Below are 20,758 nucleotides of genomic sequence, written 5' to 3' on the forward strand. Positions count from 1 at the left end.
CACAAGGCCGCGCCACCACTCCCATTCGTCAATAATAATCGAATATTTGCTTAAATTTAATCTAAAAAATCTTAGTTTTTCCTATTTCCCACTGTTTATAGCACACTCCAGACTTCATAATCCGCATAAGCTGTTCAACTATGATCCAAATGCAAAGTTCAAAAACGGTTTGAGATAGAAAATTAATAAAAATAATTTTGCTTGATATTTTTCTGATTGCTTGTTTTGATTTTATTCAACGAGGCATAGCAACGGATGCCGGGTATTGTAATATTATGGTTATTACAATAATAAAAAATTATTTTCTATGAAATTATTGTTTGTAATTCTTTTATATACATATCCTAAATCCCTCAGCGGGGCCGCGGGTTAAAGCTAGTAACGAATATTCGATTTTTTTTTTATTTTGTACAAAGTTTAAAACTTTGCGTATGCTTTTTGTTGTAGTGTGAACAATATTTTTTATAAAGAAAAAAATAATTGAAATAAATAGTCAAAACTTGTCAATAAGTGGCGCACAATTTCTTTTGACGCTCACTGTATATTTCGCGCATTTGCTGCAAGAATCATAATAAAAAAAAAATGTAAACCCTTCTTTTACGTTGATCGTACAAAATTAAAATTTTTGTAGCCTTTTTTCTCGAGATTCTTTTTTTTCCGACACCCTTGCAGCAAATGAGCGATATGCATAAATGCCCGATTGCGTATAAAATGCGTATCAACGTTGGTACAAAATGGTTTTATTGGTGCTAAACTACCAGGTGATCAATGCCACTATATGATTATTGCTAGTATTTGAATATACAATTAGTATAAAAATGTGCTTATTGGTGTAAATTCATATCATCTTATTCTTATTAGCTCTGCGCTCTTCAGCAGAGTTGAGCATAAAATTCACAACAACGCATCTGCATTGGTGTGATATGGGTGCTACAAAGGGCTGGGACAAATCTGCATAGCAGTGCTGTCTTCTTCGGCATAAAAGAAATGTATGATGGTGTACAGTCGCCTTAAATAATATTCCATATTTTCAGGATTCTTAGTTAATTCCAAGCTAATCCTTTAGCTCACACACCTTAATCTGCTCATGGGCAAATGAAAAAAATTTATATTGTGTTCGTTTATGTCGCCATTTAATAGTTGTGTAGTTATACGCGTCGCTAGTAATTTTTTAGTTTTTAAACCGTTTGGTAGCTGCGTCTGAACGAGCTAAACAGACAGCAAGCGAAAAGAATTGTCAGCAGCTGCAAGCATTTCACAAATGTAGTAAGAGGAAATAATTTATGAAGCTGATGAAGATTTACCTGAATACCCGCTACACCTAGTACCACACCGGCTAAGGTCAACGTTTTGGAGTCGAGCAGTTTAAGTAGCTTATTTAAACAGCCTTCCGAGTGGGCGTGAACCACAGTACAGTCCTGGGCTTCATTTAGATTGATAACAGTGCAGCATGCGGGTGGTAAGGAGGTATTATGAAATACTTGTTCCCAATCCTTTGGCCCAAAAGTGCCGCAACAATCCATCTAAATGTGTAAAATAAAACGAAAAATTAATAAATAAATACCTTGCTATACACATATGGTCATGAAAATAGGTACGCTGCCTATATCCATCGGTGGTCAATATTCGAAAACAAAAAACAAATCGCACAAATTTATCGCTGAGTCACTTGGACGGTCCAAAATTTAGTTGTAAATTCCATTAAGCCCAAAAAATCCACAGAAGGGCGTGGTGGCAAAGAGAAAACGACTTGCGCTACTGATAATTTAATAGCGACTCTTGCCAAGAGGGACCTTTTAAATCATCAAAGGCCATTGCAATTGAAATCAACAACGTAGTATCAGCGAGAACTGTACGGGTCGATTGTACAATATAAACCAGACAGAATAGCTAGTAAAGTTCCTTGGTATTAAAATGCTTTAGAGCGATGAAGCAAAAAATAAATCTAGCTGGAAATAATGTTGAGCGATATGAATGATAGTCAAGCTGCTATTAAAGCAATAATGGTTGTAATGACTAGCTCGGAATGCGTGCCACACGTAGATCCAAAATGGACGAGGTCTGCGAGAATAGACAGGTCACAATTTACTGGGTACCACGGCAAAGGGGCATGCACCTGCTTGCCTAGGATGAGAACGTCGAACATACTTATATCCCTCACTCTCAGTTTTGAAGACCTAACTAGGTGAGGAACTAACTCTGGAATCACAGTCTATATGGGACGCCTCGACCTCCCACAGGATTGCCAAAATAATGCTACGAACTTGCAACACGAAAACAACCAACTCTATTTTATCACTCTCAAGGAAGGGATGCAAAATATTGGTTGTAGGACTGACTGTCTCACTCCGTACCACGCATCTCAAATGATTGGTTAAACCGTTTATTAAAACTCATCAAGACCTGTATCACGAACTATATATATTTAACACGACTTCAATAACACTGGTAACTACGGACCCTTAAGGCCTATGAGAAATTTATTCAGATCAGCCAGATATACCTAACCTGATGCTGGACGAAATGTCAGACGTCGTAAAGAACAACAGTTCCCACCGCGGTTCATAAAAAAAACCACAGTCAAGCACGGTGGCGGCAACATAATGATTTGGGGAGGCTTCTCTTAGTATGGAGTAGGACCTATTCACCTCATAACCAATAAAATGGACAGATTTATTTACAAGGACATACTTCAAGAAGTGATGCTACCATTTGCTGAGGAGAATATGCCACTTCGGTGGCTTTTTATGCAAGATAATGGCTTTTTACCCAAAACACTCACCAATGTTAGTAAGCAAATGGTTTCTACAAAATAATTATGAAGTTGTGGATTGGCCAAGCCAGTCACGCGAGCTAGGTGTTGAAAAAGCGGCGTGGCACCTCCCATACAAACTGGTATTTCCAAATCACTTTTCTCCGGAACCACAAAAGCTTAGATAGTGAAATTTGAAACAGTTTTACAAATTGCTAATAACTGCCTTACGATGAAAATTGGAAGGTATTGGAAAAGGGAGCGCGTTAACTCCCATACAAACTTAAACCTCATATCGTGAGTACAAGATAAAGGAATCAACGGAAATCTTAAAATTTTAAATCAATTTTCATGAATTGCTACGAGAGTTTGAAAACAAAAATGTGCATACCACCTTTAGTTCCCGGAAAAACCGCCAGATGACGCTCTAAGTCGACTGATTCCAGTTATGTTTTTTTCTTAGGTCGCCACATCTGTGACTAGCATTTCTACCAAAATTGTATCGTCTTTGCTTGACATTTGAAAAAGTTGCGCTGTCCTGAGTAAATCTACCTCTGCACGTGTTTCCGACTTTTTTCAGTTTGAAAATGGATTTGAATTTGCAATGAGTTTGTATTAAATTTTGCGTTAAAAATGGATTCAGTGGTGTGAAAACTTTAGAAATGTTGGGAAACTGTTTCGGTAATGATACTCTAAAGAAAACAGTATTTTACTACTGGAATGAACGCTTCAGAAGAGATCGTGAGTCCATCGAGGATGAAGAACGTAGTGGCAGGCCGTCGACATCGAAAACTGAGAGAGTTGGCAGAGGACTTGAACATTGCTTATGGATCCATTCAGGATATTGTAGGTAATGATTTGGGTTTGCGCCGAATCGCTGCAAAGTGCGTCCCAAAGGACTTGAATTCCATGAAAATAGGGATCCGGTTGATATCGCCAAAGACATTGATAATATCACTTTTGAGGAAGAAACTTGTATTTTGAATTTTCTGAATATATTCCGGGCACTTTTTGATCAAGGTGGTATATTTCGTATGAAGCGGACGTCTTACCACATTTGTTTTTTTTTTTTTAGAGTATACATTTTTAATTTTAATAAACGGAACTGTTTTTTTGAAAATATTTTAACTTTATCTATTTAGAACACTGATTTCAGAAAATAGTTATTTGGGGTAACTATTACGTAAAGTGAACATTTTAGAGTGTATTTGATTAAGTGCATAAATATTGTATATAATAATCAACAACAACATACCTCACTTTGCAAAAGCGACCAGGCATCCCGATTTTCTTGGCGTTCGTTGTATTCCTTCATGGTAGCATTGAATTGTCCCTCCATTATGTCGCTCAGTGCCGCATGTTTCACATACCCAGCTATGCCCAATCCGATTTCGAAGAGGAATATAATAACAGCCAAAATGGCAAACGACAAAATCATGCAACTGTTCTCTTTCAAAGCGCCACAGCAGCCGAGGAAGCAAATGAATGCTATTGTAGCGCCCACAATAATTAAAATTATGGGTACAGTCCAGATGTGATCGCTGACGAAATTCGAATAATGCGCATAGTTCAACTGCACCATAGCACCCACAATAAGGATGAGCAGGCCGGTCAACTGAAAAAGTGTTCGAATGCGTAAAGAGTAGTTAGTATTATTCGAAACTAGATTACAATCATAAGAACAAATTGAAAGAGATACTCACAGCGAAAAGTAAATTACAAAAAAATGTAATAAACTTCACACACGTTAGGCCTCCAGAAGCCATTTTGCTATATTTCTACCTTCCTTTACAAGCTTTCGATTTCAACTGAAAACAAATAAGAAATATATTTACATACATACATACATATAAGTATATTCAATGAGTTATTAGATTCCCATTTGCACAACAAGCGCGTAAATGTATATTTAATACCGAAAAATTCCGCTATATATTCCGCGAATGACCGCCCCTGCTAATGTTTTTTGTACATCTGCCCTCTAAAGCAGTTGATCGAATATCTAACTCTTTGACTGTCCATGCATGCAACAAATAGCACGTCTGTTAGTGGCAACTTTAGTGAGACAAGTGTCTACTACATACTAATGTACAGTTGCGAGCATTTTAATAGCAGTGTTTTTGTTAAAAAATGTTGATATGTTTTTGTGTGAAAATGTTTCTCAAATGTTTTTCTTAAAGTGTTGATAAACACTTTTTTCTGGGAAGTCAATATTTTTATATTATTTAATAATTCCCGTATGCAAAACAAGGTCAGCATTAGAGACTATTTTAGGCCAAAAAATGCGACATATGTTGATAAACATTTGAAGGCGCCTGCTTATGTGCTCAGCGATGAGCCAGGCCTCAGATCCATATAGGAGGACTGGTTTTACGCTGGTATTAGAAATTCTGAGTTTTGTTCTTAGTGACAGGATACGAGAGCGCCACTGTGGTTTAGATTATGGAACGCAGGACGTGTTGCCACATCAGACACTGCGCCATCATCTTTCATTTTTATTAGTTTCTTTAATATGAAAATCGCAAATCCTAAAATCACAATAATTCACAAGCAAGTAATTTCTCTTCTTCTACACGTTTGTTGATCCATTCCGAATAACAGGGATTTGTCCAAGTTTGAAAAATAGCCAATCGTTTCTGCAATCACCTCCTCGTTTGAATAAAATTCTTTTTCCTGCCATTAATTTCTTCAAATTGGGTAACATGTAGTAGTCCGAGGGATCCGAGGGAGCCAAGCCTTGAGAATATGAAGGATTTGAAACGAGTTGGAACCCTAATTACATTAATTTTGTGAACACAATGCTGAAGCGTGATCTGGTGCGTTGTCGTCATGGAAAAGGAAAATCACTCGACTGGGTATTTTCTTTGCTAGAGCAAGGCTAGAAATTTTGGATTCTAATGTCATGAGAATGACAAAGGACTAGCTAACTCTGTCTCTATTACATCCTATTTCTTTCTCTCTTTCACTTCTCTCCTTTCCGCCTTGACCATCCACCATTTCACTTTCCAGAGCTTTGAATACAATGTGCCTTTTAACCTGAGTGTTTTAGGAGTTACCATTCTCTCGGTGTTTCTTGGCTCACATTTTTTCCGAATTTCAATTTCAACCTACCGTTATTCGAGCATTGTTACAAATACTAGCGTTAATAAACGCTAACAAAACAAAAATTCAAATAACAAAATGAAAAATTAAAAAACGTCAAACTAATAAAACTACAATGGTAGATCAAATACGCTACAGCGAACTGCTATTATTTTGCTCGCAACTGTATATGAGAACCATGAGTACAACAGAAAATTTCATGTATGGTGGTCAAATGTAGTAGCGGCGACCGATACAATGGCAACACATTGAACCAAGGCAAATAATAAATCAATACTACCACACCAATAATGGATACGCACGCATCAGCGGTGGCGACGGTAATAGACATTATCTACCCTGAATCCTACACCTTTAACAAATTGTTTTCACTGACGCTTCAGCGCAAAGTGAAAGTGCCACAAGACTCCCCTTTTGTCATAAACGCAGAAGTTTTTTTTTATTTTATACTCGCAGTTGAAATATTCTCGCACAACGAGAAATCAACAATGCGCAAACTTTATTTTATTAAAGGGAAATAAAAAAATTAACAACCGGCTCAAGAAGTTGAAGATATACCTATAACAATAATTTTCTATAGTCGCCGTTTTTTATGCATGAGCTCATTCTTTATAAATACGAGCGCATTAAATTTATTGTTAATTACAATATAATTAATGCATTAATTATTCTGATAAAGCCTTTTCTTTGACTCATATAATTTCCTTTTAATTAGAACATAATATGATTGAAGTTTTTAAAATTGTATGATAAAACTCGATCAGTATAGAGCCAGTATAATGCCAAATAGACTACAAGTCTCAATTTTGCAGGAGGTCAAAAAAGTCATATTTGATTGGCGGAGTACCATCGCTGTAAACGCGAAAACAATCGATCTAAATGATTTGCAGAAAGATGTTTATTTGTTAGGTTAACAAAATCAATTTTACTAAAATTATAAATATTTTATGCTAAATGAAGTCCTGGTAGTAGTCCCAATATCCTCATTCGACCACTGACTGGCCCTAAATTAAAAAAGGTGGCCCAAAATTAATCACCCCATCGGAAGATTTCTAAGTTTTGCATATAGCATCAAACGTCAATCATATTTGCCACTTGTGAACTAGACTAAAAACCCATGAAAAAGATAACGACATAACCCAGCTTTTAATAGCTCGCTAAGAAATCACTTATACGCCCCAATGTCTGAGTTCGGTATTCCTGCAAAACTGATTCAGCTGTGCAAAATGGCATTGAGCAACACGTCAAACCCCGTCAAGGTAGAAAAAAGACCTCTCCGAACCTTTCAATACCGACCGAGGTTTCAGGCAAGGCGATCCACTATCTTGCGACCTCTTCAACTTCCTCATAGCAATGGCAATATTTTCACCAAAAGTGTACAGGTCCTTGCATATACTGATGACATTGACATCATAGGGCACTGCAAGCGAGATGTTACCGCAGTATTTTCTGCTATCGAAATAGAGTCTGCTAGAGTGGGTCTGGTAAGACGAAGTACATATATACATTCTGTTACTATGGTCTCAAATGTGGTATACTCTGTGGCGCTGAGGTATGGGTTGAAAGAAAAGCACTTCTGAAAATCATCCGTCCTCTTCGTGTTGGCGATAACTACTACCGACTGCTGAACCGCGAACTGTGTGAGCTCTATGACGATGTGGACATAGTTAATCGGATCAATATGGGGCGTGCGTCTTGATGTTGTTCCACATATCGAGGAACCTACAGTTTTACGTCGACTCCGAGCGGCAGATATATTTTATGAGGAGCTTTCTCATGGCAGAAATACACCTGGTGGTTTACCATTGCCTGCCGAGGGGCGACCGCTTTTGGAAAAAAACTTTTTCTATCATTTTTGGTGTTTCATGCACGGAGATTCGAACCTACGCACTCTCGAATGGTAGAAAACCCCACTTTATCCTATCGAAAACGCTCTAGATGAAGCTGAGACAGTTGCATTGGAATATGTTTTTGTTCCAATGCTAGCGAATGTAACACCCATTGCGCACAAAGCTTTCTGGAACCTTAAGACTAGTGGAAGCAGTCTTATTTGCACCGCCCTTTCATACAATAACATCTAAACTCCAAAATAGACCACATCAGTGGCATTTTGGCCCGATATTAGTAATAAAAATGCCAGAATGCATATACCAATAAAATGTCTGAGCCAATGTGAAACCATCTGTTTAAAGCATCACTGGTGCATGCTCCTTGTCAAGAAAAATATCCTTATTTTGTTCCTAGGATACATCGGGAACCTTCGCATACCCTAACCCTTTACCGCATATGGACCCATATATGGTATTGTAGTTTGATTCAATTTTATTTCCAAATTAAATATTATAAATTAATTCAAACTACTATTTTAAACCATCAAATATTTGATATATTTAGCAATAATAAAACTAAACAAATTTTCTATGATTCTATGACATTTCGAAATAACCTCACTTCTGTGCAAGTGGGTGAAAAAGCAGAATTGAGGTGCGAGTGTGTAATTTTCAAAAAACGATAACAGAGTAAAATGTACGTACTTTTTGACAAAAACCAAAATATTTTCATGGAGTCAATATACCTACTCATCTTTCTCGACGGATAATAATTTTTATAAATATTTGGTGCCGTAAAAACCCTCAAATATAAAACTTTTTCATTGTTTTTCTTTTAATATGTCTTTTTGATAATTAAATAAAGCTATGTTCCATTTTTTTTAATTCATGCAGTAAGAATGACCAGATTGTGAAAAGATACCTACAACATCGCCCGTAATACTACACACGAACTACTCTTCCAAAATTTAATAAAACGATAAATAAAGCTTTGATTTTAAAATTATTACTGATTTGAAATATTTCTAAATTAAAATTTGATTATCGATTGGTAGGAAAATCAAAGTATTCGAAGCATAATAACTACTATTACGAGTATTGCAATTCATTCTTTCCACATTTTCCTTCAATTTACGACTGCGTTGTTGAAGGACAAATAGGGGATGATAAACTGTGGTTTCAAGTAAATCTAGTTTCTAGCTGAGAATTAGCAGGTGAATCGTTTTTCTATTCTAACTGCCCTGCTCTAGTTTTTGTTGCTTTTCGCCCCGAGAGTTTAATTATTCAATTTTACAGCTATTTTAGATTTCTAGAAACGAGAAATGTGTTAGCCGAGCAGGCGCTTTTGGACCTCACTTATTACTTATTGCAGGCAATTATTGGCAAATTGCTTGACCCAATTCTAGTATAATACAATAAATATCCGCTTGAAGAAAGAGACACCAAAGTTGTCTTATATAATCGTACATGTATCTTTTTACATGTATGTGTGAATAAGATTTTTAAATCCGTGTGTTTATGAATGTATGTATGTAAGAGTTCAATAAATTTATGTTTCATGCTTTTGCTGCATAAATAACCATTTGTCTACTACTACAAACTAAAGTGCAATAGATTACCAAAAAAATGAAGTAACCAACCGAAAGATTATCGAATAATTCTAGAAACTTAACAGGTTAGCAGTTCACAAGTTGTTTCTTGACCTACTAAATAGTCGGTTGAATTAGAGAATAGATACCCCGCAGGAAAAATGTATCAATGGCGAAAAACTAGATTTTATCGATCTAATTTAAAGGATTTAAACCTACTTTATTTTAAAATTTAAATTTAAATTAAAAAATAGTACAACACAAGTATTTTACTGGGTTCATTTAACAGTTAATGGTTATACTAGTGACTACAAAGAGATTAACTTCTCGAAGTCGAAACTACCTTTCTGCATCACTAAAGACCACATGTAATCTTCATACATATTGCCAGCTAATTTTATTACAGGCGCCCCTCGTGTAACACGGTTAATTCGTACCGTGTTATATCGAAACCAAATCTTAAGGTGTAAAATTTTATGATAGCTGAAATTTCGTTCCAAATACTACATAAATGAAAAAGGAAGTTATCTTGAAGTTTTTATTAAGAAAAATAAAATAAATTCATTTTTATGATGAAATATATTACAAAAATTAAAAAATACAACAAAAATATATTCAAAGACTAATAATAATAATTACATAGGGGATATTCCCCTTATTGAACCGGAAAAAAGTTCAAACTTAAAATGCATATTTTTCAAAATCGTGTTATATTAATATCAATTCTTGTACCGTGTTATACGAGGGACGCCTGTACTTCATATTGTTCAAATTTTCGGTCGTAACAAACGTCCACTTCAAAGTCAAGTCAACATACAAGGTGGAGCCCAAAATCAACAAGACTGAGCTAAAGTAGAAACGACAGGAGCTTTGTTCTGATAACTTCGAGTTTATTTATTCAAAATAGTCCCCTCTAGTCTCGATACACTGTTTTGCGCGATCTACAAGTTTTCGATAGAGTGTTTCAGGCCATTGACCGGAATGTCTTTCCGGATGTCGGTACAAGGCTTTTAGATGGCCTCCACGGGCGCAAAACTTTTTCCTTTCATGACCAAATGCAATTTTCGGAATAGGTAGAAGCCACAGGGAGCCATATCGGCCGAATGCGGTGAGTGATTGATGGTTAAAATGCGATTTGTAGTCAAAAAATCAGTCACAAGAGTGGATCGATGAGATGATGCATTATCATGCAATAAGGGCGAATTAGACGATTGTGATGCAACAATCGCTTCGAAACGCCAAGATAGAAAATTGCATTGACGATTTGACCCGTTGGTACGAACTCCTTGTGTACAATTCCCTTGGAATCGTAAAAACAAATGAGCATCGACTTGACTTTTGACTTCTCAAAACGCGATTTTTTGGGTGGTGGCTCATCTGGGGGCTTCCATTCGACACTTTGACATCACCAGTTACAATGTTCTAAAGGAAGTTCTCGTCTTTTCTCGCCTCTTTAATGAGGTGTTTCGAATGGTGAGCAATTTTTGGTCCTCAGTTAACTTGTGCGGCATGAAACGTGCACAGACCTTTCGTAAGTCCAAACAATCAGTTAAAAGCTTTAGGTGAGCTACCTTTCCTAAGCGACAGGTATTTTTTGTATACCTATTTATGTATAGAAATGTTCACACATATGCACATATACATACATACATGCTTTTGGCTATTTGTGGTTTAGTTCCAATTATATGAAGCACGTCATTCGTAGGCAATTCTGTACACTGACCTTTCTTAATTAACGAGTTGTATCGAATTTGGACAGCACATTGGGACAGGCATAAGCGATTCCAATTGAACGGAATTATGATAGGTCAACTGAGTTAATTCCAATGTTATACATAGTACAATGGACATATGTAGATGTGTTGTACTTACATATGTACATATATGTATTTGTATATGCACGTATTTATGCAAAAATGCTAAAATATTCATTGGCTGGGCAAAGAATCGCCTTATGCCGATTCCTGAAAAAACTACCACATTTGCTTGACATAAAAGTAACGCCGTCTTGATAAATCTACCGTTGCACGTCTTTTCGATTTTTTACAGTTTTAAAAATGGATTTGAATTTGCAACGAGTCTGAATTAAAGATTGTGTTAAAAATTGATTCAGTGGTGCGAAAACCTAAGAAATGTTGGGAAAATGTTTCGGTAATGATATTCTAAGAGAAAACAGCCAAACATCAGGTGACTGAGTGGAGAGTTCCGAATGAACCAAGAGCAAAAAAAAAACCCAGTTTTCAGTAAAAAAAAAAAAGCGAGGTAAAAATATTCTAAAATTCTCATTCGGGACCACCAACTTTAAGTTAAAAAAAGTTATTAAAATGGCCAGTCTGAGAAAACTTTTCCATATACAACTTTCAGAAAAACTTGGTTTCATCAAGTTCCCAGCCGACTGCCAAACTTTGCTATTATTCGCATTCTTCCACTTTTTGCATAGCAACAGCTGGCTTTGACAGTCTACACGCAAGACGGGTAGAATACAGAAGGGGTCGCCTTCCAAAAACCGCGACTTTATTTTTCGAGCTTTTTACAACGGAAGAAAAATTTACTTATTTGTAAATATTTAGTGAATAGCTTGTATTTTCATTCTTGGTCCATACGCAAATACCAAAAACCAATGCGAATCTACACAAGGTGACTTCAATACTACAGCTGATTTTGTTTCTTGCGAGTTGGTGGTTTGAATGACACAGCACCTTTCTTCTTTATTATTGCCTTGTTTGTTTGTTTATATTCTCATTGACATTTTTACATTCACACCACCAAATTGCAAAAACAAAAAATACTTGTAAAAGTTGTTGTTGATGTACCCAAGTCAACCAAAGCGAATTGAGTACCTAAGTTGGTGCCATTAAAAAACAGTTACTTTACTTCTCGCGATTTTGACAAGTCTGACGTCAACTCCCTTCACAATACAAAACAAACAAAAGTAGGAGAAATTAAATTCAGTGAATGGCTTGGTAATATTGTGATTTGTGAGATTAAAACTAAACAAACTAATACAAACGAAGTGCCGCGTTTTAAATTGTGAAAGCACCAATTAATATAAAATCTCCGAATGCAGTTTTTTGCGTTTTTTTTGCGGAAAAGAAAGTATGTGTGTGTGCGTATAATTCCTTGAGTTTGGTTGTTTCTATTATTTTCGCCTACTCTTCTTCTTCACAAACAAGTAATTCCCCTTCCTTTTGTTTGTTTATTGATGGAGTCTTACGACACGGCGAATTCGGAAGGCATAGTCTTCTTCTCTATCATTCTTGCATGTCAACTTTGCCATACCGATGTCACCTTGTATGAATTCGCCTTGGTTCGTGCTTATCACCTCTGTTTTTGTTTCCTCTATTTCTAAACACTTCATCACAAAAGTACCCAAGTAAACTATGAACCAATAGTACAAGATCACGCATGAATAAGACAGCACAAAAATATACTTCATTAAAATAAGCCAGGATGCGGACATCAGTTTTGTGAAACTTAGTTTTCCCTTTTATGCTACAGAATAGTGTACAAGTGCAAGTACTCGCTGGAGTTTCACCTACACCAAATTAAGATAATGACACTACTATTTTTCACTTTCAATTATCGCAAGAAGACTTAATCAACTCAATAAATTTTCCAATATTTCTTAGAATGCAAGCATTTTATAGAAATTTTGAAAATCAGGCGCCTTAAAATCAAATTGGTTCGCTGTTTACTTTGTTTTGTTTACTTTCCGCTCGTTCGTCAGGTAAAACAAGATGGCGTAGAAGCCGCTCAAAAAATCAACTATTTTCATTTGCTCGTTCATACGTGATTTCGTGTTATTTGTCGATTCCACCTTACCAGAACCACCTGGATTTATACGGCCAACGACTGTCACTTCACCAGCATTCCCCAAACATTTATGGGAATGTTTATGCTATTACAACAACAACACCAACAATGACAGGATGTGTTCTCTACACCGTGGTATGCATGCACATACATACATATGTACATGCACATACATACATATGTACAATCGTATGGATATGTGTGTACACAGCAAAATAAATCCTCCAAACACTTACATATTGTACCTTTTGTCACTTAAAATAGCAAAGACTGCAGTTTCAATACCTTTGAGTTAAATAAATTATAGGAATAAAGAAATAAGTAGATGTTTATTTCACTTTTCAACGCCTTAAGATATCACTTTACAATTCCAACACTTTCCGCTGATAAATTCCGAAAGTAAAAAAAAACCTCCACCACTTTTGCCTTTTCTCAAGCGACTGAAGGAGCAGAAAAAGGGATACAAATTCAATGTTTACAAACATCGATGTACCGCTCATAAAAATCGATGTTGAGACTCGATGAATGAACGATGTTTTGTACCGATGTTTTTGGTAAATCGAAGCACACATATGTACGTTAATGAAGCTTGTATTGGCCTCTGGAGACGATACAGCATGCTTGACTGAGCTTTGTGTGTGTTAGTGCAGTCGGGTGTCGTCGTGTCACACATACTTGTTGTCGGCTTTTGAATGATGAAAATCAAAAATTTTAGATATTAGCGTCAATCAGCCGACACGCACACATATAAAGTTCTTGTCAAACAATGCTTGACCGTCACCAGAGGCCATATGGTTCCATCAGCCTTTATATTTCACCCAATCACAAATGGGTGGCCATAGTCAGATTATGAAAGCACCATCTGCATGACATTTGCGGTATAGCAGTATTGTTGGAATACGAAAAACTAGCTTTTAAAAGCTGAAACGTGTTAGGACAACGACGATGTTTTCTATATCGATGTTTTACAAGACAAAAACATCGATGTTTTATGAGCAATGTTGCATCCCTAGAAATCAAATACAAGCTTATCATCCTTGGACTTTACCGCTGAATTCGCTAAATTTTTATGTAGACGGGTCTTATAAAAATAAACAGCCCAGTATTCTTCAGGTTAGCGATTATAAACCGATTACCGGTGCGTGACATCCCTTAACAACTTAAGCAGTGAACATCTAACTACACTTCGATTTAACACAACGTGAAAAATAGAAACTTGATTAAAGGGGCAATCCCCTATTTTTTAAATTTCTTCAACACAAGTATGTATGTATGTTTATGTATGTAATATGTACTCACTTATCAACCAAACAACAGTGCACTGATAATAACAATAAAATTGCTGCACAGCAAAATAAAGCTTTCGTTGTTGAGAATGAACACAACATAAAGTGAGAAATGCCGAAACACAAAGAAATGCGAACACTCTCCAAAAACGAATGGTAATGTTCAACTAATTGGTTAAGAATGTCAGGGTTGTTACTACCCAATGTTGATTTTATGCTGCTTTATAATGAAAAAACGTAAAGGAAAACTGTGAATAAAAGTAAAGAAAAAGCAAAAACAAAATCACTTATAACTGCAAGAATGATAGTCACCAGTAAAGTACATTGTAAGCATACAAATAATTAGTTGATTTGGGTTTTTGGGCAATGCAATTCACGTAATTGTTATGAGAGAAATAAAAAAAATCTCACCAGACAGCTAGCTATCGTATAAGTACTCATATTATCATTATCACTCAATACGAAAGTGCTCAGTAAACCACCTATTTTTGTCCAAACCGTGGGAAAAAACTGATAATCTCCCCTTGTCGGTATGATATCATATTTGTCTTTTACCTATAACAATTTCATTTTTTTCCCCCTTGTTCACTCCACACGTCCTCGACAAGACTCAGTCTTGCGTTGGTTTCGTTAATCTATTTTGCTTTCTGGCAGGGTAGGTGATTAGCCTGCCGCTACCAGTCCTAAATAGTGGGAATGCCCACCTGTCGTTGTTTAGGAACAACGCTTACTATCTGTGTTTCAAATTTTTCTGTCAGAAGGATCACATAGATGGTTGAGGACTTCGCTAAATTTTGGTGTGCCTGCGCTATTACCGCGATTATCCGCTTCCTCTTGCCGGCGCCACTGATGCAATGTGTAACTGTGTCTTTTTTTTTGTTTTTTTACTTGTTTTAGCAGCCACAATGCAAGTAATGCGCTGATTTTTGAGCGGCAGTAGGGATTGGAAGGATAAGGAAAGTTGCCGTAGTTCCAGGCGACCAGACAGGCGCAGCATAGTTTAGAACCGGCCGGTCAATTGCCTTAAATGTCGAAAGCAACAGTTCTTTGTCTTTGCCCCAAGTGCTGCCGGCCAGCGATTTGAGGACCTTGTTACGATTTTGGACTTTAGTGGCAATTGCGGTTGTATGCGCAGAGAAGGAGAGCAAGCTGTCAAAGGTTACACCCAAAATTTTGTGGTTATTTACAGTCGGAATTGGTGTGTCGTCGTCTTTTACCTTAAGGGACAGCTTGACCTCCTTTGTCCAGGTGGTGAAAAGGGTCGCCGTGGACTTGGTGGGGGAAAGTTGGAGATTCCTCGCAGTGAAAAAGCGAGAAAGGTCGGTGAGGTAGTTGTTCATTTTGGAACACAGGCCATCGATGTCATTGCCCGACGCCATTATCGTGCAATCGTCAGCGTATGAGATCAGGGAAACTCCCGCTGGTGGTTGGGGGAGCTTCGAGATGTAGAAGTTAAAAAGCAAGGGTGAAAGGACACCACCCTGCGGTACGCCTTGCTTAATCTTCCTCTGCTTTGATATTTGATCTCGAAAAATCACTGACGAGTGCCGACCGCTCAGGTAGTTCGCGGACCACCTCTTCAGCCCTGGCGGGAGTGTCGACTGATAAATATCATCTAGTAGCGTGGATTGGCTGACTGTATCGAAAGCCTTCTTTAGGTCAAACGCTACTAAGACAGTCCACTCGCAGGGGCGGTTTTGGTTAAACCCGCGATTTATCTGGGCGTTTATGGCGGTGAGTGCAGTGGTGGTGCTGTGCACTCGTCGGAATCCGTGCTGGTGTGGGGCTGGGGCCAGGTGTGTCGTGTAGAGAGGGAGTAGGAGGGCTTCAAGTGTCTTCACTACTGGGGAAAGGAGAGTTATAGGCCGATAAGACTCCCCTTGGTTGGCGGGTTTTCCAGGTTTCAGTAGTGGGACCACTCTCCCTGCTTTCCACTTGTCAGGGATGATGAGAGTGGCCAGGGACAAATTGAAGACCCTTGTGAGGTATCCTACTCCCAGGGGTCCCAGATGCTTCTGCATCAGCGCGTTTAATCCGTCAGGGCCAATGGCTTTCGATGATTTCGACTTGTTGATGGCCCCCTGAGCCTCATCACCGGAGAAAGTAAGTGGCGCACTGTCGTTCGTCAGTTTGTGCAGCCTTCTGGTAACACGACGTTTGGTTCTGTCGCCCGAAGGATGCAGTATAAACAGCCGGCTAAAATAGCTCGCGCATCTCTTCGGGTCCGACGAAGTACAACCGTTGAAGGTGATAGCCACCTTGTCGTTGTGTTTCGTCGGCTTCGACAGGGACCTAACGGTGGACCAGAGCTTACTCACACCGGAGGTGAGGTTACAAGTCTTCAGGTGCTCAACCCATTTAGTCCGCTTATGTTGATTTACCAGTTGCCGGATCTCCAAATTGAGATCCCTTATGCGGGGATCCCCGGGATCGGCCTGGCGTAGGTGGTCACGCTCGTTCGCTAAACTGGCTGCTTCTGCTGGGAAATGAGGACGGATGTCCTTATAACTTCCAGCTGGGATGAAGCGAGCCGCAGCAGCTGTGAGCACCTTGCGGAATGCGCGTTCGCCCACGCGCACATCAGTGGGAATGGGAAGAGCGGCGAAGGTGTCCTCGGTGAATTCCGTGAAGCCGGCCCAATTAGCTTTTTTAAAGTTAAAATAGGACCGGTGATTCGCGGAAACGAAGTCAGCAGGTCTCTCAATCGAGACGATAATGGGCAGGTGGTCTGATGCAAGCGATAGCATAGGTCGCCACGTTATGCTATTTATCAGACCCGCGCTAGCTATTGTTAGGTCAGGCGAGCTGCTACAATTGCCCACTACCCTGGTGGGGGCGTCGTCGTTCACAGTGCTGAATGTCGAGTCGTCTATCTGCTCTGCCAATTGCTGTCCCCTACGATCATTTGGCAGGCTTGAATGCCAAAGATCGTGATGCGCATTAAAGTCACCTACAACCAATCGGTTTTCACCTCTGATGAGCGCACCTAATATATATCAGGGTGATATCCTGCCGGGCAGCAGGTGACAGGGGGTATATACACGTTAAATATTTCGAGCTCGGAATCGCCTGACCGGACAGCTATGCCTTGACATTCTAAGGTGCTGTCCCTGCGGTCGATTCCTTCATCGATGAGACGATACTGCACTGTGTGGTAGACTATAAACGCTAGGCCACCACCATTGTCTCGCTCGCGATCGCGTCTGTGCACGTTGTAGCCATCCCTGGTGATAAGAGATGACCTGGCGGGCAACTTTGTTTCTTGGACCGCAGCTATTTTAATACTGTGCCGGCTCATAAAGTCAACTATCTCGTCGACCTTACTCGTAAGTCCGTTGCAGTTAAACTGGAGAAGCTTGAAGCTTCTCGTTGAGGTCTGTGTAATCCGGGGGGTGAGGGACGCGTGGGGTTGTCTACGTTGGACCTGCTGCGCAATCCACTGTGGTTGTTGCGGCCTAATGGTGGTGAGCGGCCGCGCCTCCGGGGGCGGTAGTGGGTGCAGAGCTCTGCAGCAGGGGGCAACGTAGGCAGTTGTCCACTCACGGGTGGTGCGCAGGCCGGAACATCTCCGAAAATGGCACTAGCCATTGCAGGAATTGCATTGGACTGATACCAAATTCCGAGGTATTACGGTCTGACACACGGAACAGACGGTACGGGGGACCAGGAGCTGCTGGTTTGTCCCCGCACTGGGGTTGGAGCAGGAAGGGATGGGAGGGGTTGAAGGGGAGTTGTGTTGCTCCGATAGGCTCCTCATCGTGGAGGTATGGGTTGTGGTGGCGGTTGGTAGTGCCGGCCTATCAGGGGGTGTAGTAGCCGTGGAGGCATCAGACGCCTGTTGGCGGGAGCAACACGTGGCCACATACCGTGTGGACCACTCCCTGTGCGACTTAAGGCCTGAACAGGTCTTAAGGTGGCTCCACCCGTTGCACTTATTGCACCTAACCGAAGTGGAGTTCGGGTGAAGCCATTAATGGCAGACGCAGCAGTAGAATACTTCTGGCCCAGGGTTGGATTCGACTCCAGCCCTGAGGAGAAGTATTTGGAGCAGGATTGCTGCGAGAGTTTGCTCCTGTGACGTAAGGGGTGGGGTGATATACGATACACTAGACAGGGCTAGTGTACTGGGGCGGCAGCCCTTGGTGGGGAAGAAAAACCCGAGTCATTCCGGTAACGTAGAACCGGCTGCCATGGGAATGTAGAGATAATATTGAAAGGGTAAAGTACAGTTTTCTTCCGAAACTGCAACAAAAATGAGTAGCTTGCTAAGGACTTTTGTAATTATTCATAATGATAATATAAGTAGAAATATTGTTGGAATGATTTTTTTATTGTATTATAATCTGGTGCATAATTTCGGGGCAATTATTTTTTGAATATGATATTTTAGGAAAATTAGTTTTGAAGAATATAGTCAGCATAGCTGGATAACGCTTGTCACTCACCGTAACGGCAGTCCCTTCCTCATTTCGAAAGAAATAAAGACGATGATACCACCAGCGTGTAACCCGTACGTAAAATGGACGAAGTGCTCTATGAACTTCGCAAACAGATTTTTTTTGCAACGTAAATTTCTACAATTTGGAAGCGTTGTGCTGGCGTTAACAGATTTATGATGACTTTCCAAACCTTACTGAACAGAAATGCCAACACTGTTTGCCATTCTCAATTGCTATCCCTATAGTTTACAATCCGGTTGCCAAAATTGGGCAAATTTTGTCGACGCCTCCTTTGGTTCCAGTATTAATATTCAGTATTACTAATCGAGTAATGTACCAAATTTTCGTGTTACATAACTTGAACACTAATTGCACGGCATTCTTAATATTTTCAGCAAGACCTTTTGCTAAACGTAGTTCAATATTTCAATAACAAAAATAGTGATAAAAATGAACTTTCAAAAATAGTGTCTGAAATTGCCGATTAATTGGAATAAAATATTGATTAAATTTTGTTTATAAGGTGTCTACAATATTGGGTGCCAGATTTATATACAGTGACTCACAGCCAAATTGATGTAGTAAAATTGTTAACCAAATATTGACCTTAACGGAAAATAAATCACAGTAACACAAAAGGTTTTTATTCAAAAATAAAAAGCAAAATAATTTTGAACATGTGTCAGAGGGTAGCGTAAATTAACAGAGCAACCTTTAAAGAAGGGAAGAGACAAACCCTGCCAGTCTACTTTAGAGTTCGGCTAGAACTTTGTTTTTGCATACCGCACCTTGCCCACACAAATGTCAATGATGACAATAGTCTGTAATGGTGGGAAGGCTCCAGGACCGAGCACGGCTTCGGCTCTAGGGTCTGTGTGGAATCCAGCGGGACAAAACTGCACTTTGCTCTTGGAATGCATGCATTTGTGTTTCAAGCGGAGGTGTGTGCTGTTCAATAAGCGATGAACTTTGTTGTGGAAAACAGATGGAGAGATAGATCTATATGTGCCTGCAGCGACAGCCAAGCTGCGCTCATGACCTTAGACAGCCCCCCAACCACTTTAAGGGTAGTCGAGTCCTGTAAATCCAGGCTGGACTATGTATGTCGGTAGACATAATAGCCTGATGCTCTTTAGCTGAGGCCAACTTCCTTGGCCCACAAGCGAGCTTGGCGGGCTGAGAAAGTCTGAAAATGGACAAAACTGATATTGCCTGTCATGTCCAACCGACTATCGCAGTTCCTCCTGTCACTAAGCAAATTGGGACTGTAGGAGGCTGGTTGGACTGATGACGGGCCACTTTCTATGGGCGAATCACATGGAAAAGGTGGGCATCTCAGACAGTGCACTTTGCCCAGCATGCGGAGAAAAGGATGAGACGGCGGACCACTTTCTGTGCGTCTGCCCCGCCTTCGCTCGAATCAGGCTTGAGGTGTTTGGCACTGATGCGTTAAGAAGCGACCTCCTTGGCTCCTTGGCACCGCAAGATCTATTCAGATTTCTTCGGAGGTCGAGTAGATTTAAAGAAAATTAAAAAGGGAATTCGAGTGCAGTACAATGGACTTAGTTGTGTCTGAGTGCTTTACTTGCTAGTCTGTACCGACAAAAAAAAAAACTTCAAAATCATTTGTGTTTATTACCGATCGCCAGTGATGGTTTCAGATGGTTTGAAGAGTTCATTATAGATGACACCCTTCTGATTCCACCCGACGCACAACATAACCCCTGAATTTGATATGAATGAATTTCTGATAACTGTTGCACACCTTTTCTTATAATATTTCCTAATTGTACTAAACCGACTGAGTCTCCTCAAACGATATCCGCTTTCCAGGCAATTTTGCATTCTTTATAATTAACGTACGATTTGATATTTTGATAAACAAATAACTCTTACGATCATTTTATGACTGATTGATGACTAACGCATGTGTGACAACTGAGTGAAA

General features: G+C 39.3%; 1 protein-coding gene across 4 annotated transcripts; it reads right to left on the reverse strand.

Moving 5' to 3' along the window:
• Nucleotides 1-723: 723 nt before the first annotated feature.
• Nucleotides 724-14,492, reverse strand: LOC128863073 (CD63 antigen). Of its 4 annotated transcripts, none has more exons than XM_054101988.1 (5): nt 14,385-14,492; nt 4,456-4,560; nt 4,008-4,367; nt 1,305-1,523; nt 724-1,244 (listed from the first exon to the last, which is right to left on the reverse strand). In XM_054101988.1, exons 2-5 carry the CDS (start codon nt 4,516-4,518, stop codon nt 1,179-1,181), a joined length of 708 nt encoding a protein of 235 aa, XP_053957963.1. In that variant the 5' UTR covers nt 4,519-4,560; nt 14,385-14,492; the 3' UTR covers nt 724-1,178. The 4 variants fall into 4 exon arrangements, with proteins under 4 accessions (XP_053957963.1, XP_053957966.1, XP_053957965.1 ...); XM_054101991.1 differs by lacking the exon at nt 14,385-14,492 and adding an exon at nt 14,134-14,330; XM_054101990.1 differs by lacking the exon at nt 14,385-14,492 and adding an exon at nt 13,371-13,516.
• Between the last annotated feature and the right edge of the window lie 6,266 nt (nt 14,493-20,758).

The sequence above is a fragment of the Anastrepha ludens genome, chromosome 5, assembly GCF_028408465.1.
Source record: "Anastrepha ludens isolate Willacy chromosome 5, idAnaLude1.1, whole genome shotgun sequence".
NCBI classification, from domain to species: Eukaryota; Metazoa; Arthropoda; class Insecta; order Diptera; family Tephritidae; genus Anastrepha; species Anastrepha ludens.

What these genes read in the sequence shown, in the direction of transcription:
- LOC128863073 (XM_054101988.1), bottom strand. Translation starts at nt 4,518, where the DNA reads ATGGCTTCTGGAGGCCTAACGTGTGTGAAGTTTATTACATTTTTTTGT. An exon ending in TTTGTAATTTACTTTTCGCT is followed by an intron (nt 4,368 to 4,455) that starts GTGAGTATCTCT and finishes ACACTTTTTCAG; the next exon opens with TTGACCGGCCTGCTCATCCT. An exon ending in GGTCGCTTTTGCAAAGTGAG is followed by an intron (nt 1,524 to 4,007) that starts GTATGTTGTTGT and finishes TTACACATTTAG; the next exon opens with ATGGATTGTTGCGGCACTTT.